Source organism: Chanodichthys erythropterus, chromosome 20, assembly GCF_024489055.1.
Source record: "Chanodichthys erythropterus isolate Z2021 chromosome 20, ASM2448905v1, whole genome shotgun sequence".
In the NCBI taxonomy this organism is placed as follows: Eukaryota; Metazoa; Chordata; class Actinopteri; order Cypriniformes; family Xenocyprididae; genus Chanodichthys; species Chanodichthys erythropterus.
Genome location: NC_090240.1, coordinates 24,983,114 through 25,008,736, shown reverse-complemented (window position 1 = coordinate 25,008,736; position 25,623 = coordinate 24,983,114). Strand labels below are relative to the sequence as shown.

The 25,623-nt window shown below is 34.7% G+C and overlaps 2 protein-coding genes across 4 annotated transcripts; one reads left to right on the top strand and one right to left on the bottom strand.

Moving 5' to 3' along the window:
* Positions 1-1,582: 1,582 nt before the first annotated feature.
* On the bottom strand, positions 1,583-9,030 carry ca6 (carbonic anhydrase VI). Of its 2 annotated transcripts, XM_067371718.1 has the most exons (10): positions 8,850-9,030; positions 8,212-8,391; positions 7,728-7,876; positions 7,248-7,343; positions 4,970-5,036; positions 4,725-4,882; positions 4,521-4,647; positions 4,331-4,414; positions 2,934-2,954; positions 1,583-2,798 (listed from the first exon to the last, which is right to left on the bottom strand). In XM_067371718.1, exons 1-10 carry the CDS (start codon positions 8,932-8,934, stop codon positions 2,185-2,187), a joined length of 1,581 nt encoding a protein of 526 aa, XP_067227819.1. In that variant the 5' UTR covers positions 8,935-9,030; the 3' UTR covers positions 1,583-2,184. The 2 variants fall into 2 exon arrangements, with proteins under 2 accessions (XP_067227819.1, XP_067227820.1); XM_067371719.1 differs by lacking the exon at positions 2,934-2,954.
* Positions 9,031-15,749: 6,719 nt separating this feature from the next.
* eno1a (enolase 1a, (alpha)) lies at positions 15,750-25,623 on the top strand. 2 transcript variants are annotated; one of them, XM_067371260.1, is made up of 12 exons: positions 15,750-15,885; positions 17,554-17,648; positions 19,513-19,608; positions 20,556-20,614; positions 21,272-21,341; positions 21,516-21,649; positions 22,418-22,640; positions 23,642-23,839; positions 24,395-24,596; positions 24,701-24,809; positions 24,896-24,954; positions 25,118-25,623. In XM_067371260.1, exons 2-12 carry the CDS (start codon positions 17,564-17,566, stop codon positions 25,179-25,181), a joined length of 1,299 nt encoding a protein of 432 aa, XP_067227361.1. In that variant the 5' UTR covers positions 15,750-15,885; positions 17,554-17,563; the 3' UTR covers positions 25,182-25,623. The 2 variants fall into 2 exon arrangements, with proteins under 2 accessions (XP_067227361.1, XP_067227359.1); XM_067371258.1 differs by lacking the exon at positions 20,556-20,614 and adding an exon at positions 20,856-20,914 and having other exon boundaries at positions 25,118-25,622.

Genomic DNA, 25,623 nt, shown 5'->3' with positions numbered 1-25,623 from the left:
ATTTTTTTAGTGTCAGAATTTTTGAACTCTGTATTTGTGTTATGACAAATGAGAATGTACAAGAAAGAAATGCACCAAATTCTTAAAAATGTACTCTTTGTATTCAAATTATTTTCACATGGATTTTCATATTTAAAAAAAAAAAAAAAAACTTTTATACCAATTTATACCAATTTCAACATAATTTTGAATTGAGTGACATGTGATTCAACCATTATGTAAAAATATATGATTAAAATGTTTTCACATATATTTTTATGGTAAAAATGTATTGTTTTTATCATTTATAATTTTTTATACTAATTTTGTTGCATATTTTACAATCTGAACCAAACTTGCATATCATAAAGGTCAAATGAGCTGATCTTTTAAAGAGATTTACTAACCTTGAGGGTGTGCAGGAATCCTGTCTATAATATCATTTTCTGTTTTAAGTTTTTTTTTTTTGTATGATTCTGCCTGTCCGTTGCATCATATGATTTTGATTTGGTGGAAAATGTTTTTCAAATATTTGTATAAATAGTTTAGCAAAGGTGCTTCACTGCTTTTTTTCCTTTTCTAAGAAATAATAATAAAAAACATTGAAATGCTTTCATCTAAAATTCAGAGCGTATAGAATACATCTTTTAGCTTTAAAGGGTTAGTTCACCCCAAAAATGAAAATTCTGTCATCATTTACTCACCCTAAAGTTGCTCCAAACCTGTATGAATTTCTATCATAAAAGAAGATATCCCACAGCAAGATAGTGTTGGCTCAGATCCGGCCCGCATCTGGTCCGTGTGTAATCCACATGTACCAGATGTGGGCTGGATCTGGGCCTTGTTAATGTACAAGAAAGAAATGTTGTTCTTTTATTTAGAACCAGGTTTAAAATGCACCAAATTCTTAAAAATGTACTCTTTGTGTTCAAATTATTTTCACATGGATTTTCATATTTTAAAAAAAACGAAACTTTTATACCAATTTCAACATAATTTTGAATTGAGTGACATGTGATTTAACCATTATGTAAAAATATATGATTAAAATGTTTTCACATATATTTTTATGGTAAAAATGTATTGTTTTTATCATTTATAATTTTTTATACTAATTTTTTTGCATATTTTACAATCTGAACCAAACTTGCATATCATAAAGGTCAAATGAGCTGATCTTTTAAGAGATTTACTAACCTTGAGGGTGTGCAGGAATCCTGTCTATAATATCATTTTCTGTTTTAAGTTTTTTTTTTTTGTATGATTCTGCCTGTCCGTTGACTCATATGACTTTGATTTGGTGGAAAATGTTTTTCAAATATTTGTATAAATAGTTTAGCAAAGGTGCTTCACTGCTTTTTTTTCCTTTTCTAAGAAATAATAATAAAAAATATTATATTATATAAAGATTTTTTTTTTTTCAGATGTCAGGAATTTTATTTCAGAAATTAGAAACATGCTCTTCGTTGATATTCAAAGTTATTGTAAGTGAATTTTGAATAAATATGGAGATATTCTGAAAAAAATGTAATATTTTGAAATATATTCAGACATATTTCATTTGACCATTTATTGTATATAAAACATTTTGTAAAACACAATGTTAAGAATGCAAATATTGTTTATTGAAATTCTTCAGATATGATTCACATTATTCAATTGGGTAAAAAAAAAAAAAAACATTGAAATGCTTTCATCTAAAATTCAGAGCGTATAGAATACATCTTTTAGCTTTAAAGGGTTAGTTCACCCCAAAAATGAAAATTCTGTCATCATTTACTCACCCTAAAGTTGTTCCAAACCTGTATGAATTTCTATCATAAAAGAAGATATCCCACAGCAAGATAGTGTTGGCTCAGATCCGGCCCGCATCTGGTCCGTGTGTAATCCACATGTACCAGATGTGGGCTGGATCTGGGCCACACTATGTTGTTGGTAGCCAAACAGTTGATGCATACAGGTTTGGAACAACTAGAGGGAGAGTAAATGATAGCAGAATTTTAAGTTGCCATTGAAGTTGCCGTTATTCCCCTGGGAGAGTATACATTTCAAGTTGGCAGAGCTAATATTGCTGATATTAACATTCGTTTCTGAGTCTGTGGTGCTCTTTCTTTCTTTCTTTCTTTCTTTCTTTCTTTCTTTCTTTCTTTCTTTCTTTCTTTCTTTCTTTCTTTCTTTCTTTCTTTCTTTCTTTCTTTCTCTCACTCAGTGGCAAACCTGCTCAGCCTGCAGCTGAACTCCTCCATACAGACTGAGCTGAGTGGTTCCCCAGCTCAGGACATTCCCTTTCATCTTGCCATTATCACAAACCATTTGCTCCCCAATCTCTGCCGCAGTCAGCACATAATCCCATACATTTACATCGGTCATATGGCCTACAAAAGCATCGGTATCAGAGATCCCCAAAAAGCCATCCTGGTCCTTCCCCAGAATGAGTTTTCCTCCAGCTTGAATGGTGTAGCCTGCCTTAATGTAGCGTTCATCCCCGACCAGTCCGTTCACCCACAGTTCAGCCCCTCCGGTATGTGACGCCCAGGTAAAGCAGTAGTTTGTCCAGTCGTGGGATTGACGTTCAAATGGTAAATTAACAAACTCGTCTCCGATCCAGAGACCCACTTCAGAGCCCAGTGTGATCATGAGCTCGTTGTCATGTGAAGTGGAGTAAGACAGCACAGTGAGGTCTTGTACGGGTGGGATACGGACGTTCATGCAGGCTGTGAAGGATTGGAGGTTCATGGGGTGGGACAAGTTCACCAAGGCGTAAGTCTCCAAATTCTTTGCTGGGAAGTACAGGACCAGTGGAGACAGAGGTTGCGGGCCTTGAGAAGGAAAGGTAAGGTAATTATGCAAGTTGGTAAATTTGAAATCTCACTTGGTTACATTTGTTGTCATGGTATATTTGAATGTCTACTGGTTCTAAAACTACAAATGCACCCACTGCAAAAAATACTCACCTGCACTTGTAGTTGATGGTCCTTGAAAAGGATACACCAAATATCAATGTCAAAGCAAATTTTTATTCAGAGACAGATGATTAATGTATATTGAGAATGACACACTTTATATGTAAAGGGACAGTTCACCCAAAAATGAAAATTCTCTTATTTAATTACGCCTTGTGTCAAACCTGTATGATTTTCGATCTTGCATGAAACAAGTTGGGTTTTTTTTTTTCAAAAATATATGAACATGCAAGGAAAATGGATGGTGGTCAGGGGCTGTCAATATCCAAAAAGAATGAAATAAGTGACCCTGGACCACAAAACCAGTTATAAGTCGAAGGGGTATATTTGTAGCAATAACCTACAATACAATGTATCGGTCAAAATGATTGATTTTTCTTTTATGTCAAAAATCATTAGGATATTAAGTAAAGATCATGTTACAAGATATTTTGTAAGTTTCCTACCATAAATATACCAAAAATGTATTTTTGTGAGTGGATATGCATTTCTAAGGACTTAATTTGAACAACTTTAAAGACGATTTTTTCAAATAGTTGTATCTCAGCCAAATATTGTCCTATCTTAACAAACCATACATCAGTGGAAAGCTTAATTATTCAGATGATGTATATTGACCCTTATAACTGGTTTTGTGGTCCAGGGTCACATATCATAAATGTAGTCCACATGACTCCTACACTATATTCCAAGACTTCTGAAAAGTGTTGTTATTGTTAACTAAAACTATAAAAAAAAAAAATATTATTATTTTTTCATTAAGTCTGAAATACAATAAAATATAAATATTAGATGAAAAACTTAAATCTAAAAAACAAAAATTAAAAATGTTTTCTTTCAACTAATTGTACTAAAATTATTAATGCAAAAACTGAAATAAAAATATATTTAAAAAATTTAAATAATAAAAATGACAAAAACTAATTTTGAAAAAAAAAAACTATAATATTTAAATTGTATTTTTTTAACTCTGATTTCTAAAATTCACTAAAACTTTAGTAATCTGAAAACTGAAAATATAAAAATAAAAGCTAATTCAAAATATGAATAATAAATACTAGTACATAAATGATATACAATACAATATACAATAATAGTACATAAATGATACTAAAATTTTATAGCCATATGGTAGATTTGTATGAGAAACAGTCACACAAATTTAAGTCATTTTTCGCTGTTTGACAGCTTTGGTCACCATTCACTTTCATTGTATGTAAAAGAGCAGCTTGTACATTCTGCTACAAATCACTCTTTTTTTGTTTTACGGAAGAAAGAATGTCATAGTAGTTTTGAAAGACATAAATTTTTTTTTTAAAAATATTTTTTGGGTGGACTATCCCTTTAAGATTACCTGTAATCTTGACATTTCTCATGAAAAGTTATACCTGGAACCGTTTTTTTGTCCAGTGACACAATGAGGCTCTCAATCCTTTTAAGCTTAGCCTCAATCTCCTCTTGACGGCAAATTCCTGCAAGAAACCAAAGAGGAGAGAGAGAGAGAACATGCTCAGGCACTGCAGACCTAACAAAGAGAGTTTTTCGTAAGTGCTGGAAGGGATGTAGCTCTGCCCTAACCTCCTTTGCCCAGGCGTGGGAGGAAAGAGGACTCCACCACTCTGTCATTCAGAGGCTGGGCCATGCGGTAGTCGTTCCACAGGGTCTTATTTTCATGGTCCATTAATGTGCTCTCCAATTTCCTGATCTGAAGGTCACCACATTAAAAGTTAAAGGAACAGCAAAAAAGATAGCAAACTATTTCATGTGAACTTTTTGAGGCACCTGATTGTGCGAGAGGGTGATGGGCGTTTCAAACACTGTCCACAGAATGCTCTCGTGGCACGGCGGTGTGGTGAGAGAGCCTTGATATCTGAAAAAGTGACTGAGGTTCTCTGGGAGCATGGAGCGTACGTTCAAGTTCGTGATATTCATGGACTGACCTGCAAAGAGCAAGAGAAAAAAATACTGAATAGAAGTGCATAGGATAAAATATTTTTGAGATGCTCATCCAAAATGTTTTGCATTACCTGCATACTTGATGTTTGCCAGGTTTGCAAGAAAATCGCTGTAGTATGTATTCTCAAAATGCCCATCCTAAACACAAAGTATCCATTAATCAAATATACCGCTACATGCAAAACACTATATTTGACTATATATATATACAGTATATTTATGCTTCACATCATTTCACCAAGTAAAACATTTTCCTGGATCAACATCTTTGTTGACCCTGGAACAACATTCCAATCAACCAATCAGATTTGAGGGATAGGTTTACAGTTAATGTCAAGTTAAGATATATTATTTCTAATATTATTTCTCTCTGATTTTAGGGATAAGTTATGGGTAGGCTTAGTTTTAGGGGTAGGGATAGCGTAAGGACTGTTTTTGGACAGGAATGTTATTCCAGAATCAACAAAACATGTTAATCCAGGAACATCTCTTATATATATCTGTAAAATTTGTAAATGTAAATATAAAAAATTACATTTATTTATTTTTAATAATAATACAAATATATAAATATGCTTTTATATTAATACAAAAATATTATATTAATATAATGCATAAAAAAATTGTATATTATATAATATTAATACTATATATATATATATATATATATATATATATATATATATATATATATATATATATATACACACTACCGTTCAAAAGTTTGGTATCGGTAAGATTTTTAATGTTCTTAAAAGAAGTTTCGTCTGCTCACCAAGGGTGCATTTATTTGATTAAAAATACAGTAAAAACAGTAATATTGTGAAATATTATTACAATTTAAAATGACTGTTTTCTATTTGAAAATATTTTAAAATGTAATTTATTCTTATGTTGGCAAAGCTGAATTTTCAGCATTATTAATCCAGTCTTCAGTGTCACATGATCCTTCAGAAATCATTCTAATATGCTGATCTGCTGCTCAAGAAACATTTATTGTTTACAATTGTACAAAATATTTTTTTTTTCAGGATTCTTTGATGAATAGAAAGTTCAAAAGAACAGTGTTTATTTTAAATCTAATCTTTTGTAACATTATAAATGTCTTTACTGTCACTTTTGATTAATTTAATGCATCCTTGCTGAATAAAAGTATTAATTTATTTCATTTCTTTTCAAAAAAATAAAAATAAATTCTTACTGGCCCCAAACTTTTGAACGGTAGTGTATAATGTTACAAAAGCTTTGTATTTTAGATAAATGCTGTTCTTTTGAACTTTCTATTCATCAAGGAATCCTGAAAAAAAAGTACACAACTGTTTTCAACATTGATAATAATCATAAATGTTTCTTGAGGAACTAATCATATTAAAATGATTAGTGATGAAGGATCATGTGACACTGAAGACTGGAGTAATGATCCTGAAAATTCAGCTTTGCCAACACGAGAATAAATTACTTTGTCAAATATATTTAAATAGTACACAGTTATTTTAAATTGTAATAATTTTTCACAATATTACTGTTTTTTTAATTAAATAAATTAAGCCTTGGTGAGCAGACAAAACTTCTTTTAAAAACATTAAAAATCTTACCTATCCCAAACTTTTGAGTGGTAGTATATATATATATATATATATATATATATATATATATTACAATTAGTATAAACAGAATGTAGTGTCAAAAACAAAATAGTTCACACAATAAAATAATTCATTCTTTACTTATTAAACTAGTGCCATGTTGTTAATAGCTATTAAACTATGTACATGTGAAGTTGCTTAAGCCATTCAGGTGTAAACATTCAGATAAAACTTTATGTAGTGATTTCATGAACACATTATTTATCACTATTAAAAGTCAAGCTATTACCCAAGCTATTATTGCAGAGAAACCAATGCAACTAAACTTCATATTGCACATTAGAAAGCCTATGGTTGTGTTACTAAAACATTGACCTCCCCCATATAATGGAAGCGGGAGCTTGTGAACTGCACACAATCTTGTGGGAACAGAATGTCAGGCAGTGGGCCACCACACAGCGGTCTGATCAATTAACCCATTTAGTTCAGAAAATGCAGATGACTAACTTTACTCGTGCTGTGTGCTTCAGGCAACGCCGGGTCATATAGTGCACAGCCCAGCTCTTAAAAGAGGATTCACACAGACAATAATTTGTATTTTTTCATGTAGTTTTTTCTCTTTTCTGTATATTTGAGGATAATTTGCTTGTCCATTAGATGGCAGTATTGCAACCAAAACAAACGGGGGGTGGGGGGGGGGATAAAAATAAAAACATTACTCCACTTTCCAACTAGATGAAAAATTATATACAGCCAATCTTACCTCATAAAAAAATGCTAAAACTGCAAGACCATCTGGTTTATCTTTGGCCTCTTGGAAGCTACTGTACTTTTGAGAGTTGTAGTGGACCACATGAAGCTGTGACACAAGTCAAAGAGGAAAGTGTTAGAAACCGCAATGCAAATTGAGTAATGTGAAGTTCAAAACTCATCTTAGATCGAACAAGCCCTTCCGTATTGTTAAACTAAAGTTTCTCAACATTCTTGAGCAAGTTAAATACAGAAATACTATTTCTTACTAAGTTAGAACAACGATAACTGCATATTTGTCTAAAATAGATCCCAACATATTAAAATTTCAGGCACATGTCCAGCAGCACTTGAATAGATAAGTCCCCGACCCTACAGTCACTAAAGAAAACAATGCCTTAAAATACACCACTTCTAACTAGGACATCTCCACAAGTTTTCTTTTTTTTTTTTTTTTATCTATTCATGTGTCAGGCTAAAATGAATGATGTACTTCTGCCATGTAGCGGATGCCGTCCATTGTGTGCTCTGATCCACTGGCCTCCAAGTCCCAGCCTCCCCAGTGCAGATGCATTTGGACAGCAGTGTAGTTCTCTGGAAACCCCTTGGTAATCTTCATAGTGTCTGGCAGCTGAATCTCCACTGTCAAAAACAAACAGGATTGTGGACTATATTCATGGAAAGCTAACCTAACCTGTGAAGATTACATAGAATGAAGTTTGAGTTCAAAGGAAGCATGTTTTAGGCCTATATAAAGACAGAAACTGTAAAGATATTGCCAAAAATACGTATCTATTTTGTAAGTACAAAATAGATACGTATTTTTGGCACTGTTTGACATGAGATGGCGACATAGCTTAAGGTGTTGACAACAGATGCACATAACAATTGCAGTTGGTATAGCCTACTAATGATTTAAAAAAAAATAAAATAAAAAAATAGAAGAAAGAAGTGTTTTTTAATATCAGAATTCATACCAGAATGTCCATTGTTCTTCATAAGAAAGCTACCGCGCATGTCCTCATATCCTGTCAGCACGAGCTGATCCATTCGCGGATTATAACGCACTTTGCGCCGCTGTATGTCAATGGGTGACTGTTGGTTGCCTCCACACTCGTGAAACTTCTCTGCCCAGTGCTTCTGATCCAGTTCTCCTTCTGTATGGAAAAAGTGAGACATTCAAGCAGAGTAAGACATATTTCTCACACAATAAAGCACTGATGCTTAAATACAGCATGCAGTTGAGCTGTACACCTAGCCATATTTATGTTTCTATCCTCTTCTATTTGCATATTTAAATTTATTTTGTAAATTATAATTTTAATACTAATTTTAATTGTCATTTGACAAATAAAAATTTGATTTTGAATAACTGCTACAGTAAGACCAGTGAGTAAAACTATTTAGGCTAAAGCTGAATGTTTATATACTGTTTTTAAACTAACTATAGGCTAAACGTAAGCTAATTACATTGCCTTACATACTTATTAGATATGTGTGCATGCATCTACCAGTCGGAACTCGGTGGGGAAAAAGAAAAGAAAAGAAAAGAAAAGAAAAGAAAAGAAAAGAAAAGAAAAGAAAAGAAAAGAAAAGAAAAGAAAAAGGCACTTGCCTGAATATGTCCACTTTTCTCCATCTATTCCAGCCGACGCGAAATTCACCAAACTGGCGTATAACAGGACTACTAACAGCTCCATGCTCAGAGTGCACTCAGTCTCAGGCAGTTCCCTCGTTCACAGGATTGTAAAGAGGTGCTGAGAGTGACATTGATTGCAATGGTTTACACCCAGAATGCCAAAGGCGTGTAGTAACATGGTCATTTGGAGAAGCTTTGACGTATTGGCAAATTAATGTTTGAGGCAGTTGTAGTTCTCATGATCACCAACAAGTCAGTCTGGTTTTGTTCAGTGGATTCCCCTTTCTCTTTTTCATGTTTTTTTTTAATGGTACTGGTAGGTACACCTTTTAAATAACAAAAAAAAAAAATAATAATAATAATAATAATAATAATTTCTTTGTTATGTGTAGGTTACTCTTAACATGTAAATCTATTTAAAATATGATCACATGATAGCAGCAGCCTAATAAAAGCTGATTTGTTTACATCATAAAATAGGCAAATAACAGCAATGGGTTTTAAAGGGTTCACTCAAAAATGAAATTTCTGTCATTAAGTACTCACCCTCATGTCGTCCCAAACCTGTACGACCTTTGTTTGTCTTCAGAACACAAATGAAGATATTTTTGATGAAATCAAGGGTATTTGATCCATAGGCAGCAACGTTATTGCACCTTTTGAGGTCCATTGTATTAAAGACATTAATAAAGTAGTCAACGTGACTACAGTGGTTCAACCTTTATATTATGAAGCTTCGAGAATACTTTTTGTGCACAAAAATAACTTTATTCATCAAATTTGTCTGTCCCCTGTCATTCTGCTACGCTATTTTCGTTGCAGAGCTTCCGTGTTTACGTTCGAACGCTGGCTCAGGATTGAATACAAAAAGTATTCTCGTCACTTCATAATATTAAAGTTGAACCACTGTAGTCACGTTGACTATTTTATCAATGTCTTTAGTACCTTTCTGGACCACAAAAGGTCCAATAACGTTGCTGCCTATATATGGATCAGATACCCTTGGATTTCATCAAAAATATCTTAATTTGTGTTCCGAAGACAAACAAAGGTCTTACGGGTTTGGGTCGATATAGTAAGCAGTTAAATAATTTTACGTAAACCAGCAATACAAGTGTGTTTATTTATTTTATCAGACATGCTTCTAATGTAAGTTTAGGCAATAATCAATTTCATATTTACATTTCAGTTGTTGTTTTTATATAATACCAACACTAAATGGCAAGCAAGGGTAGAGCTGCTTTCTAGAGAAAAGAAAATGATAACATGGCAGCTGGTAAACAGTCATCATTCAAACTTTTGTTGTTTCTTGCTACATCAAACATTCTCATGAATGAAGATGTTTAACAGACCGATGATAGCTGTTAAGACAAGTTTTTACAAGTTGTTCCAGGGAAGCGGAAATTTAAAGGTGAAACTGGAGCATGACATGAGACTGCATTGACAAACAATAGATACATTAAACAGTGCTTTAAAAATATTTAATATAAATCTAACATATTGTGATATTTTTATTTCAAAGCACTGAACTATCAATTAATTGTATCAAAAATACTCTTAACAGAAGTAATAAAAGAAATATGCTGTTTATGTATTCTAAAGATGAAGATTATGTAAAAAAAAAAAAAAAAATGCACAAATTAGGACAAGGGTATATATTTTGGATGTGGAATCCACTTCAAACAGGCCAGGCACTGATTAAATGAGGTACTCTGAGTGGTAGAGGTCAAAGGTTACTTTGAAGACTCCAGAGTTAAGTAGCTGGTAATGAAGTAAAGGTGCCCCAGTTAGTCATGTGCTCTGTGTAGTGCTGCCCATTACTCATTGAACTCTGTGAAAACATGTCTGGAGTTTGAAAAAGGCATAAAAGTAGCATAGTTGCAATGAGGGAAAACATGTTGTGATCAAGATGTACCTTTTACCTAAATACAAAGTGATATGAGGGGCAGACTGGTGACTGTGTTTTGTCAGATCAAAAAGGTAAAAACTCTGATCTTAATCTGACACAGTTGCTTTTTTATATATTTAATTGTAACATGCTTTTAACAAAAAATGTTACTAAATCTAACTTACAGTCAGCTGTGAATATATTTGTGGAGCAATTTCCATTTTCTTTTTAGATTATAGCAGCAAGGGAACATCAGCCACAATTGGGATATTATATATTATACAAGACATCAAAGCTGACAGTTCCTAAATTAGAACAGCAAAAATACAGCATTCATCCAAATCTATAGATCTAGCAAAGAGTACAGGAAAATAAGGGTACACAATCAGATAAAGGTTCAGAGATAAAAATGTTGATGAACGTTGCGTCCTACTAATGAACATTCAAAGACATGAAGTGAAAAACTGGTACATTTGTACAAATGTTAATTGTCTAGGCCAGTTTGATTTATTTATTTATTTTGTCAGCTGACTGGTGCATAATTGAAAGAAAAATTTAAAAAAGGTCTGTTGCAGTATTTTGCAGCACTAATAAGACTAATAAGATGTTTTTGTTCTAATTGCATCAAACCTTGTCAGTCTTCAGTGGTTTGAAATAAAAACTAAATTTCAGTGTAAAATCTGTGACTCAGCAGTGTTGTGGAAAGTTACTTTTAAAAGTATTGTGTTACTCACTAATTGCATTACTTAATTACTTTTTATGGAAAGTAATATGTTACATTATTTTTGCAAGACTTTTTCCTCACCTCACCTCGACTGGGCTTGTTTGTTTGTTTGTTTTATTTTTTATAGTTTTATTTTTGGCAAATGTACAAGCCCTTTCACACCAAAAGTGATATGAAGTGAAAGCTTCAGGCTGATCAAAGATGAAATATTTATCTAAAGTCATTTTTGCTTATTAGTATGGTTGAATTGGATCATCGAAGGACATTGGTTAACTAGATAAAAAAGTTTGAAAACAAACTTTAAGTTGGCTTGAAAGAGCCGGTCCAGAAAGTTTGAAGTAATTTTAAAAGTTTGAAGTTTGAGAGTTTTCAGTTTGAAAGTTTGAAAGTATCAGTTTTAGTTTCCATTTTCTTTTTAGATTATAGCAGCAAGGGAACATCAGCCACAATTGGGATATTATATATTATACAAGACATCAAAGCTGACAGTTCCTAAATTAGAACAGCAAAAATACAGCATTCATCCAAATCTATAGATCTAGCAAAGAGTACAGGAAAATAAGGGTACACAATCAGATAAAGGTTCAGAGATAAAAATGTTGATGAACGTTGCGTCCTACTAATGAACATTCAAAGACATGAAGTGAAAAACTGGTACATTTGTACAAATGTTAATTGTCTAGGCCAGTTTGATTTATTTATTTATTTTGTCAGCTGACTGGTGCATAATTGAAAGAAAAATTTAAAAAAGGTCTGTTGCAGTATTTTGCAGCACTAATAAGACTAATAAGATGTTTTTGTTCTAATTGCATCAAGCCTTGTCAGTCTTCAGTGGTTTGAAATAAAAACTAAATTTCAGTGTAAAATCTGTGACTCAGCAGTGTTGTGGAAAGTTACTTTTAAAAGTATTGTGTTACTCACTAATTGCATTACTTAATTACTTTTTATGGAAAGTAATATGTTACATTATTTTTGCAAGACTTTTTCCTCACCTCACCTCGACTGGGCTTGTTTGTTTGTTTGTTTTATTTTTTATAGTTTTATTTTTGGCAAATGTACAAGCCCTTTCACACCAAAAGTGATATGAAGTGAAAGCTTCAGGCTGATCAAAGATGAAATATTTATCTAAAGTCATTTTTGCTTATTAGTATGGTTGAATTGGATCATCGAAGGACATTGGTTAACTAGATAAAAAAGTTTGAAAACAAACTTTAAGTTGGCTTGAAAGAGCCGGTCCAGAAAGTTTGAAGTAATTTTAAAAGTTTGAAGTTTGAGAGTTTTCAGTTTGAAAGTTTGAAAGTATCAGTTTTAGTTTAGTAGTTTTGATAGATAGATAGATAGATAGATAGATAGATAGATAGATAGATAGATAGATAGATAGATAGATAGATAGATAGATAGATAGATAGAGTCAGGGTACTCAAGGAGGTTGCTAGGGTGTTATGTGGTTGCTAGGGTACTCAGGCTGGTTGCTAAGGTGTTGCTATGCGGTTGCTAGGGTACTCGGGTGGTTGCTAAGGTGTTGCTATGCGGTTGCTAGGATACTCTGAGTGGTTGTTAAGGTGTTGCTGTGCGGTTGCTAGGGTACTCAGATTGGTTGCTAAGGTGTTGCTATGCGGTTGCTAGGGTACTTAGGTTGGTTGCTAAGGTGTTGCAATGCGGTTGCTAGGGTACTCGGGTTGGTTGCTAAGGTGTTGCTATGCGGTTGCTAGGGTACTTGGGGTGGTTGCTAAGGTGTTGCTGTGCGGTTGCTAAGGTATTTTGGGTGGTTGCTAGGGTATTGCTATGAGGTTGCTAGGATATTCTAGGAGGTTGCTATGCTGTTCTGGGTGGTTGCTATGCGGTTGCTAGGAACTCTGTGTGGTTGCTGTGCTGTTGCCATGTTGTTCAAGGTGGTTGCTTGGGTGATCTGGGTGGTTGCTATGATTAACGATTGTAAGGCTGATTATGAATGTACATTGATACTTATGACTGATCGCGCTCAAACGCGTCCAGTCAGAGCCGGTTGCGTTCAGTCTGCAATTACAGTCGGTGTTCAAATTCCATGTGTAAGTATATAAATCTGCTTCAGTCGCAGGAAACAGTCGGTATGTGTGTTCAGTTCAGTCTTAGAATGTTTCAGCTAATCGTAAGGTGTGTCCCCAGCTTTAGTTTGATAGATAGATTTAGTTTAGAAGGACATTAGTTAATAAAAGTGAGATTAAATACATAAAGTATATTTGTTTAATTATTGCAGGTTTGTGCAATATTCTGAGTTTGCATTTCACTGTTTTTATTCATTTTGATAAATACTGAATCTTTTGTGCAAGTGAGATAAGTAAATGCTTACATTTAGTCTAGAACTACAATAACCTGTTTACACACAACACCTCTGCACTTACTCCTGATTTCTCTCAACATGGCGACAGGAGAGCTGTCAGTCAATACATGAGAAAACTAAGTAATCTGATTACGTAACTCAAGTTACTTGTAATGTGTTACCCCCAAAACTGTAGCTCAAGGTAATGAGAACATTGGTTAGGGGTCTAAATACTAATGCAAGTAAATATATTCACAGATAATGGGACATCCAAATCCTTCAGACCTATATCATTCAAAAATGTGAGTTGTTTTTTTTTATTAAATAAATTGATACTTTTATTCAGCAAGAATGCATTAAATTGATCAAAACTTACAGTAAATACATTTATTATGTTACAAAATATTTATATTTCAAATAAAAGCCTTTTTTTTAAAAAAAACTTTCTATTCTTTTTCATCTTTTTTTTTTTTTTTTTGGTGACGTGAAGGTTTTTTATGGTAATACATATTTGTGCATTTAATCCATCCAAGTTAGTGCACACACATTAGGAGTAGTAAGTAGTGAACACACACTTCAAACCGGACACACACACCCAGAGCAGTGGGCAATCATTTTGCTGTGCCATTGCTCAGTCATTTCCTGCTGGTAATTGAACACGCAACCTTTGGGTTACCATCTTGTCTCTAACCATTGGGCCACAACTACCCACAAAGAAAAACACAAGAGTATCAGGATATGTCCCACTTCTCTGAGCGGGGATATTAAGCAAGATGAGGACAAGTTTTCTATTCATGGTTTCCACAAAAATATTAAGCAGCCCATCTGTTTTCAACATTGATAATAATGAGAATTTTTTCTTGACCACCAAATCATCAAATTATGGTTTCTGAGGAATCATGTGACACTGGAGAATGGCTGTTGACAATTCAGAAATATTAATATTTCACAATATTACTGTTTTCTCTGTATTTTTATATAAATATTACCGACTCCTAACTTTTTTTTAACAGTAGTGTAGAATTTGTCAAAAAATATATCTAAAAAGATGAACACTCATACAAACTCTACAAATCCTACTGCATGTATTTAATTACGTTTGAAGTGTCTGTCCTATCAGCAGCCAGAAGATGGCGCAATAGTAATCTTGCTCAAGGTCAATGAGTGAGGCTGCCATAGTTGAAGCTAGAAATCGCACAGCATCACTTGGTCCATCGTGTGTGTTTGAGATGAGGAAATGACATTGAAAATTAATTTACTACGAGTCTGGTTGTAAATGATCATTCTTACATACTGTGCCCTTTATATATTATGATATGTTGGGCTACTGAATACATAAAATAGAAAGTAATCATCTAAACACACTTGAGAAAGAAAAAAATTGAGAAAAAAGATGATTGCTTCGACTAAAGTGAATTAGCTATCAAACGAATTATAGTAGCCTATCATTTAAACAACACTTTAGGCTACTTAAGTTCAAATTATTTATACAAACATTGTTTAAGAGATGGTGCCATCATCATCATCGTTAATATTATTAACAATATACCCTCTGAAACTAGCGTGCAATCGTATGTACATAATTTTATAAATCACAATGTAAACTGAGCTCAAAATGACTGCCATGTTCAATCAGTGTCTCAGTTCACTCATGTGCGCGCTCACTATGACGCATCACTTGAAGTAGCTGATGCTCTGCACGTACTCCACAATGCACCAGTTTCCACCATAAAACACGTAAATATTTGATGCAAAAAGCTTCAAACACAGCATCCACAACTAATATCCGCCATAACGTCAAGGACATTTAAACCATAGCCTTTATATAAAATGAAAACAAGCTTTTAATCAATGAATTAATATTTCCGCATCCTTGTCGAAGGCGGAGTCTTGCCGTTTGAAAACGTGCCTTTTGCCATGCAACCTCATTAGCGTGCCGCGTGACCCGCGTCTGACCAATCACAGCACGAGAAGCGCGCTCGCGCTGACCGCTTCCTGATGCTCTACACTTAACAGTGCGCAGCACCAGCCTTCTTCTGCCTTCTCTGCTCTGCACCACGGTCAGCATTCGACTGCCCTTGCACTGGTTAGGCCAGATAAGGTAAGGTCAATACAGGGCGTCTGTTACTTTTTAGCAGTTAGAAACATTTGTCATGATAAATAAGATGTGCTGAATCAGTGGTCGTGATGTTCGACCGAGTTACGCAATACTGAAGGTGATGCTGTGCGGTGACGTCCTCTAAAATCTCAGTATTCAGTTACTGTTGTCTAATTTTAACACTGCAACATTGCATAGATTTGACTTGTTTTAAGAAGATAAACAGCTAAGTTGACTTAAACATGTTCATTCAAAAATATAAAAGGACATTTGAGGTAGGAAGTTGTTCGTCTTAGGTTACAGCTCGTCTACCTGGTATTTTGACAGCAAACTAAAACGAGTCCCAATTTGACATCGGATATTGGAAAGGCTTGTAACTGGAGACGTTGCTGTTATTTATGTTGTAGCTTATTTAATAGATTTATTTTAGACTGAATGAAATGTAGTGACAGATGTTAGTGTTATAACCACACCCATTTTAATGGTCATTACAATGTTTAAAGTCTTGAATTTAATGTAATTCAGTCTTAAAATTGAGAACAACAGATTCTCTACCCACAGCAGACAGGAGTCACTTGTTACTGTCTGTCTCAGTTAACCCAACCCACTGTGTTGTGGCCAGTGGGAACTTTCCACAGACATTTAAGGCTACAGGATTTTCCATTGGTCCAAATGAAGTGGATATCTTTTTAGTTGTTGGTTTTATATGTTAGCACACCATGTTGATAGAGCAGGAAATGGTGATGATGAGGAAATGAGTCTTGTGATATTCATGGGAAGGGGTTTTCTTGTGACATCCTGGTCTGACAATGAAAATATGAGTTTTTGATATAGAAAGGAAAATTCTTTGTTTGAGTGCACAAAAGGTTCAGAAATCAAATTATTTTAAAGAAAGTCAAGTAATTAATTCATTTAACGGATGATTATTGTCCCGGATTAATTCAAACCTTCAAAGGCATAGAGGATTCGAGTGTTGCTGCGTATTTCCAATTGTCCAGTACAGCTGCATTTTTAGGTGAACAGGTGCTGACAGCTGAAAGGCTCAGCTTTTCTTGGCTGGAGGGGGAAATAGTCAACTGTAAGTCATAAAGTTAGTTTGTTCTCAACTCCTGCTGCCTGTTGCTCATGTTGACTGTTAAAATGTGGTGTATTACTCAGTTTGAACGTGTAAGTCCTCTGGTGGCTGCATTAACTGAAACTCCAAATCATAAAAAGAGTATGCTGATGTAACATGGTGAAACAGTACCTTTTTCATCTTTGACTCAGTTTGGAGTTGTTGAGTCATTTCTTGGTGGGTAAATCACCATAAGGCCTTCAGTGGGATTAGCTGTAACCAAATGTGCAATTTATCATAAAGCATTAATAAAGTAATAACCTAATTATATTAACTATTCTATTTTGTCTAAATGAATTAAAGTACTGAAAACTGTGAACTTGTACAGAATTAAAAAAGAAAGAATATAATTTATTTTGACTTTGGCTAATTATTACATAAAATGTGTTCTTAAAGATGTAAGTGTAACCTTAGAGGACATGAGCTTGATATGATAATTAATATGGACCGATACGGTACCAATATATTGTGCATCCTCAGCCATATTTGTGTTATTTTGTGACTGTCTGATGTCTCTATCAGCTCTTCATGTTCTTAACATGTTCTTTTCTCCTCAGAAACTGCACCATGTCTATCCTGAAGATCCACGCTCGTGAAATCTTTGACTCCCGTGGAAACCCCACTGTGGAGGTTGATCTCTACACCAAAAAAGGTTTGTAATCAAATTGTCAAGCACTTTTAACATTTTTGAGGATTTTACATTGTACAAAAATAAAATAAAAAATATACAAAAATGGGACCTTTTCAGAGATAAAATTCATTGCCCATCATGAATGTCTCTTCAACTGTTGCGCAGAACAGTCCATTACAAGTCCAAAATCAATATGATGATATTGACATTGTATGTGATGTTATTGGGCGTAGAGTCTGAATGCAGTGGCAGTTTCACATGGGTGAGCTTCTGAACAGCTCTTTGCCTATTCAGGCCCTCATGGTGTCCAATAGCTCAGAGTCGACGTATCAGGTGGTATACGGTTATAATTAGCCAAAGTAATACATACCACTTGGATTGCGTTGCTAAAGTATGGTGGTGCTTTGCACATGAACACAGAAAGAAATGATATGGATGGTACATACACTACTGTTCAAATTTTAAAGAAATTAATACTTTTATTTAGAATGGATGCATTAAAGTTATGAAAAGTGGCAGTAGAGATTACATCTATATTTTAAATTGTAATAATATTTCACAATGTTACTGATTTTACTGTATTTTTGTTCAAATAAATGCAGCCTTGGTGAGCATAAGAGACTTCATTTAACTTTTTAATGGTAGTGTACATTTAGACATTGCCTTATATTAATGATTTGTTCATTCATATCAAGGTTCAAGTATATACTTGATTTTAGAACTTGCTTTTTGTCTAGTGCCCTAGTCTATCACAAGGCAGGACCTTGGCCTCTAACACAGGCCCAGAGTTTTAATTATGTTCAGTGAATGACCATTTTGAAAGATTGAAGCTGGCATGTTAGCAAATATGTAGAATGTCTCTCCTGCCAGATTGTATTGAAGAGAGAGGGGGAGATGGCATACTCTGCCAAGCTAATATATACTACACTGTGAAAGAAGAATGTGTTTTTTTTAGGGACTAACGTGTAGAATGTATATTCATCCTCTGCTGACGTTCATGCACTACCCTCTGTCCCAGATGTATGAAAACGTGTGGAGACAACTCACCCAGATCTAATGTGTCTGTGTGTATTTGAGCGCAGCTTAATGAATGTGGTTTGATTTTTCCGGGCTGGAAAAATACAGCCTAAAGTATAGCTTAGAGTTGTTTTAATAGTGCGCAATTTTTAAGAATTTGTCAAATTGGATTGGCAAAGCGCTTGATGTGATAATGATTGGATCAGTGTATTAACACAGATATGCTACTAAGATCAAAACTAGACATTATTCTACTCGGTTTTCTTATTTTGTAGGTTTGGATACTCCACCATTGCTTGGTGGAAATGATTGGTTAGGTACAAAATCATTATGTAATAGTTGATGTGTTTCTGGTTAAGCTTTAAATCCGTTTTCATCTGCACGCTCTGGCAATCGACTTATATTCACCCAGCCGAGCTGTTTGAATATGGATGTGCAGATTTGCCACACTTGGAGATGAAATGTGCCATCCCAAGTGCACGTGTGCCAACCTCAATCAGGGGGTGTCCCTTTCTCTCACAAGAGGAAACCCCCTGAACAACACTTCCCACACTGAGTTTAGGTGATAAAAAATAGGCTTGAGGTTTCATGCTTTTTTATCAATTATTTAATCAATCAATTAGTTTTGTGTTCCTTTAATGATATTATGCACTATATACACTACTGGTCTGCAGAGATTGTGATTCTGTTGCGTAATCTCTTCTGCAGTGAGGAGGCGTGTCCTTTCATTCCTTATATGGTGCTGTGACCTCAGTGGTTCTAGTAGGGAATTCTGGAAACAGATTTGAGTAAAATCAGCAGAGTTGTTTGTGCATATACATTATATGAGGAAACCTGTGAATGGTTATATGTAATTATTGTTCAACAGGTCTCTTCAGAGCTGCAGTGCCCAGTGGCGCATCAACTGGCATCTATGAAGCCCTTGAACTCCGTGACAATGACAAGACACGTTATCTGGGCAAAGGTTTGTATTTCAGATATTCAGTATGTACATGACGTATTTCAAAGCATCTCTATCCTTTTATGAGATTTGTGAACTACTGCATAAAAAATGCATTAAAGTTTTAATGTTTGAAAAGTTTTTGAACATTATTGCATTATTGTTTAGATAAAAATATAAATAATAAAATAAAAATATGTAATATACACTATTCAGTAAGAATTAAATTAATATTCATTCAGCAAGGACACATTAAATTGATCAAAAGTGACAATAAAGACATTTATATTGTTACAAAAGATTTATATTTCAAATAAATTCTGTTCTTTGCAAAAATATTAAGCAACACAACTGTTTTTGACAATAATAATAATAAGAAATAGAGATTTTTGAGCACCAAACACATTAGAATGATTTCTGAAAGATTATATGACTCTAAAGAGTGGAGTAATGATGCTGAAACGTCAACTTTGCCATCACAGGAATAAATTACATTCTAAATTATATTAAAATAGAAAATGGTGATTTAAATAAATAAATAGCATAAAAACATGAGACTTCTTTCAAAAACAATAAAAAAAAAAACTTACCGACCCCAAACATGTGAACGTTAGACTGCATATAAAAATCAAATTCAATTTTCTATGTGAAACCCATTTTGAATCATGCTTTTATTTGTAATATTATACAAATATACATAATATAATATGTATATTTCATATATCATAATACATTTCCAGTAAGAATCTGAATGAAATTCAGAATATACTTTTATTTATTTTAACATTCATTTCTTAATTTCTGTGAAATATATGATTTCTTCAGTGTTTTATATATAGTTATATTATATATGATTTTTTCATATATAATTAAATATATAATTTCTTCACAGTTTTTCAATCCATCTGCACTGCAGTGTTTTCCTCTTCTCTCATCCTCTGTTTCTTCTGCCATCTTTTCTCCTCTGTCAGGGGTGAAAAGAGCTGTTAAATATGTAAATGAGTTCTTGGCCCCTGCTTTGTGTAATCAGGTAAATTAGCGTGTGTATTAACTGAAGTGAGGAACTTAACCCCTTTTAATATAGCACAGAAGCAGCATGAGCCTTTGGTTTTGCTTTGATGACTAACCACGGCAGGTATTTGTAGGTGATCACAGATGTTCTCATTGACAGTACAGCAGTTCTATGCTCTGTGATCATCTAGTCATGTCTGCTCTGCATGTTCATCCACTCCTTGGCCTGGGTCAGTGATGGTCTGCTTGTGTCCCTGCAGGTGTCTCAAAAGCTGTTGAGCATATCAATAAAACAATTGCACCTGCTCTGGTTAGCCAGGTAGGAATATTTGTTCTTTGACTAACATGATAATGTGTTGGTGATACTGTTGTTGAGATGTGGTTATTTGTAATATGCAAGACAAGTACTGTAAGATTATTATGTTTGGGGCCATTATTTGAAGTGGTAAGTGTCTTGTTGTGAACACTAACTAATGTTTGAAAGAATATTAGAATTAAGTCATTTCTAAAGACAGTTATAAAGATAAAACCCTCCCCCTAATCTCACAATGCTGTGAATGCCATAACCTCGCATTTGTTCTATGCTAAATGAAGTTTGTGAAGTTTCATAGTCCTTGAAAAATGATTGATATTTTTTTATCAATTATTTATTAATAAATTTCTTGTGCTTAAACAGAGCGTTTCAGTCTTGGAGCAGGAGAAGATTGATAAGCTGATGCTTGATATGGATGGCACAGACAACAAGTGTAAGCATATTAATATGATTAAGTGTTTTGTTATTGTTACAATTCCCTTAATTGCCAAAACAGAATGTATTTATGAGATGAAAGTGTTATTTATCACAGCTCTTCATGCTAGTTTATAAAGACTTTCAAATATGCATTCATTATTTTAATGAATGTGCTCACTTGAATCCACAGCAAAGTTTGGTGCTAATGCCATCCTGGGCGTTTCCCTGGCTGTGTGCAAGGCTGGTGCTGCAGAGAAGGGCGTCCCCCTCTACCGCCACATCGCAGACCTTGCTGGCAACCCAGAAGTCATTCTCCCAGTGCCTGTACGTGCTCAGAAGCATAAGCAGAATAAATATCAGTCTTTCCTGCAATGTTTTGATGTTTCCCTCCACCTATTTTTTGCAAATTTTGGGATATCAATTTTTTGGGGCTAATAAATCAAAAGGCAAACACATTCCGATACACAAAAAAGTCATGTGACTGAACAACATCAGGTTCATCAGAGCGTTTTGTCTGCACACTTACTAAACCACTAGTAAGTTACTACTAGCTTTGTTTCCATTCACCTATTTTTATGTGCCTTTTTCACTTAAAAAACACTGAATAGAATTGGCAAGATATGTATAAATTCTTTTTTAAAAAATGTATCCAATAAGAAGACATGCGCATAAACTATAATGGAAACACATTTACCGAATAAATCCCTCGATGCGCAACAAAAACCTCATGTGTCTTTGCCTCAGCAGTGAATGTGATTGGATAACTGGACTAAAAAAAGTCTGTCATCACATTGATTTGGTATAATGACCTCCCAGAAGTGTCACGTGATTACACTAGAACTTTCTCTTTTGCACTATTTTGTTACGCTTTGTAACATTACTTAAACAAATTGTTGCAATATTTATTTAGATTTTTTTTCAACATTTTTTTCAACAGTTATTTTACTTACAAATATCAGATTGTATCAACCAAAACTGCTGAATTGGTTCATTCTTAATTGTTCTGATCTGGAATAAATGCCCCATGCACCATAAACATAACTGAAGTATGCAAACTCTGGCACACTATTAATAGACTGTTTGTTTCCAAAGGCCTTCAACGTTATCAACGGCGGTTCCCACGCCGGCAACAAGCTGGCCATGCAAGAGTTCATGATCCTGCCCGTTGGTGCCAGCAACTTCAAAGAAGCCATGCGCATTGGTGCTGAGGTCTATCACAACCTGAAGAATGTCATCAAGGAGAAGTATGGCAAAGATGCCACCAATGTGGGTGATGAAGGTGGCTTCGCCCCCAACATCCTTGAGAACAAAGAAGGTGAGATTCTGGAGTTTCAATAGGGAGTCTAGATCTAGAAGTTTTTATGGAACAGATTTTTAAGAATGTAAATACTGAAGTACTATGAATTGATGTAAAATCAACCATATTTTCACACAGAACACCACCATAAATATAAACATATTCATGGTAAAACAAACTTGGGGAATTAAAGGTAAACTACATGAGAGATGACATACATTTATAATCAATTCATCCTGTTAGCCTCTGGTAAGCAAACTAGTACAGATAAGTACTGATAAACAATATGGTATAAGATATACTGATTGTAGATGACACTGAGATAACTCAAGGAGTCAGAGATTACTGTTATCTTGAGTTTACAAACATGACCATTTGAATAACAAAATCTTTGAGTCACTGGGAATCTTTACCTGAAATTGCACTTAAAAAAACAAATGGTTTTCATTTTAAGATCTGGTGCATTGGTATAATTGAATTGAAACAAGCAAAGTTCTGCAGCTGTGGCCCAGTCTCTAAGGAATTCTGGGAATGCTCTTGACCTCTGTGCTGCCTGCAAATCAGTCATAACATCTGCTGATTTAAGAGAAAAATAATGTAGTTCTTCACATTTAACTGGATGTTTATATATGAACTTTAAATGTTTATATACTTATCATCATCTTTATCCATATTATTTGTAATTTTAAATGTTAATTTAGTTGTCTCAAGTTAAACTATTAGTCAGGAATCCAAGGTTAAAAGCTTATGTGTTATAAGCATAGTTCAGTGCCTGAACTCACCATTTTGCTGTCACTAATATAAGCTAAAGAAATATTGATGATTTGTTATGAGCACTTTATATGGGCATTTGACATGAAACCCCTTTGGGAAGTTAACAACAGTATGACGTGCCAGTTTTTATGAATGTATGAGACACCTAAAACATATACACTTTGCTTTATACATTCATATAACATTTTAACCTAAACTTTTGCTGTTAATTGGAAGAAAAAGCATCAACTACAAATCTTTTTCAGCTCTGGAGCTGCTGAAGAATGCCATCAGCAAAGCCGGCTACACCGACAAGATTGTGATCGGCATGGATGTGGCCGCCTCTGAGTTCTACAAAGGTGGCAAGTACGACCTGGACTTCAAATCACCTGATGACCCCAGCCGTTATATCAGCCCTGACCAGCTGGCTGACCTCTACAGGAGCTTTGTTAAGGATTATCCTGGTCAGTTACCATGATCTTTAGTGATACTATGTGTGAGTGTGTGATACTCTACTGCGATCCTTAGCTGGCCAAATCTGATGTCAGAGCATCTAAATAAACAAGTTATGTGATAAATGAGTATATAGATCAACATTAAACAGTTTGTTAGTTAAGGATCTATGATGCAGGCTAAGTATAAGTTGTTTGACACAATTTCAAAATTTCAGTATTTAATACCACTACCAGTAAAATTTCATGATCAAAAGCAAAAACTAATTGATCAATCCCTTATTTAAAAAGTTGAATATATTGATATAAATATTGACATATTAAAATAAATAATGGCTTTAATTATTTTGAAAGCATATCTGAAGTAAACATTGCACATATCTATTTAGTTGCATGTACACGGCAGTACCTAATAGAGCCAATATTTTGATGTAAAAAAAAAAAAAAAAATCCCCACCTGTTTACATTTCCAAAACCAGATATTTCCAGATGTCGATTGTGTGATGTGTGCCAGGTGATAACTTCCGCTCCAGCCCAAATCAATAAAGTCTCATCTTTGCTTCTCAGTGGTCTCCATTGAGGATCCATTTGACCAGGATGACTGGGAGGCCTGGACCAACTTCACTGCCAGCACTAGCATCCAGGTGGTGGGTGATGACCTCACAGTGACCAACCCCAAGCGCATCGCCAAAGCTGTGTCTGATAAGGCCTGCAACTGCCTGCTGCTCAAAGTCAACCAGATCGGCTCCGTCACTGAGTCCCTTCAGGCGTGAGTGTTTCTGATATCTCACACAATGGTTGTGGATATTTTTAAATAAAAACTAACTAAAATGATGTATGTAATGTGTTTTGTTTCTGTTTTCCTTTGTTTAGCTGTAAGATGGCCCAGTCTAATGGATGGGGTGTGATGGTCAGCCACCGTTCTGGAGAGACAGAGGACACCTTCATCGCTGACCTTGTGGTCGGACTCTGCACTGGCCAGGTACGTGGATTGCCAAACACCCTCTTATATATGGCCGCCCAATGTTGTGTATAGGATCACAAAGTAAATTGTCTTTTTCCCCTTAGATCAAGACTGGTGCTCCCTGCCGGTCTGAGCGTCTAGCCAAGTACAATCAGCTGCTGAGGTGAGCTTTTGCATCCATATATCATTATTACATTCTAAAATGGATTCTGATTATGCTCCGTTATGCAGTCAAATAGTTTTGCATAATAACAGAATATTTGACTGTTGTCCCTAGCAATTGAATATGCCTGCTAGTATTGATTCTGATAATGTATGACATGCAGGATTGAGGAGGAGCTTGGTGACAAGGCTCGTTTCGCTGGCAAGAACTTCAGGAGGCCCATCTGAAGCGGCGGCCTGGCATCGGTCTTAGTGTGCTCATCGTGCTTACTCTCCCACACATAACGCCACGCAAAGCCAGCTCCTGTAGAATGGAGAGTAGAAGGAAAAGCAGTGAATTCAAAGGTCCCGATCTGTAGCGTATGGCACAGTACACTGCTCTCCGTGACAGCCCCTTCTCCTCATCCCCATCTATGCTTTGGTACAAATAGCATCAGTCCTTTAATTGTGTCTCTGTGTTGTGTGAGAGATCTTTGTTCAGCTTCTTGTGAGTTGTAGTGATTCTGGTGCTCCACTGAGTATTTTAGGAGAGAGCTAAAGCTGTTCACTGTGCTGCAGTGTGCACCATGAGTATGTGTATTGTGTTGCTTTTGAGAAGTGTTAGTTCTATATGCGTGGCATAACAAATAAATTATCCCTATTAAAATGGAAGAGTGTGGGTAAAGTTTAT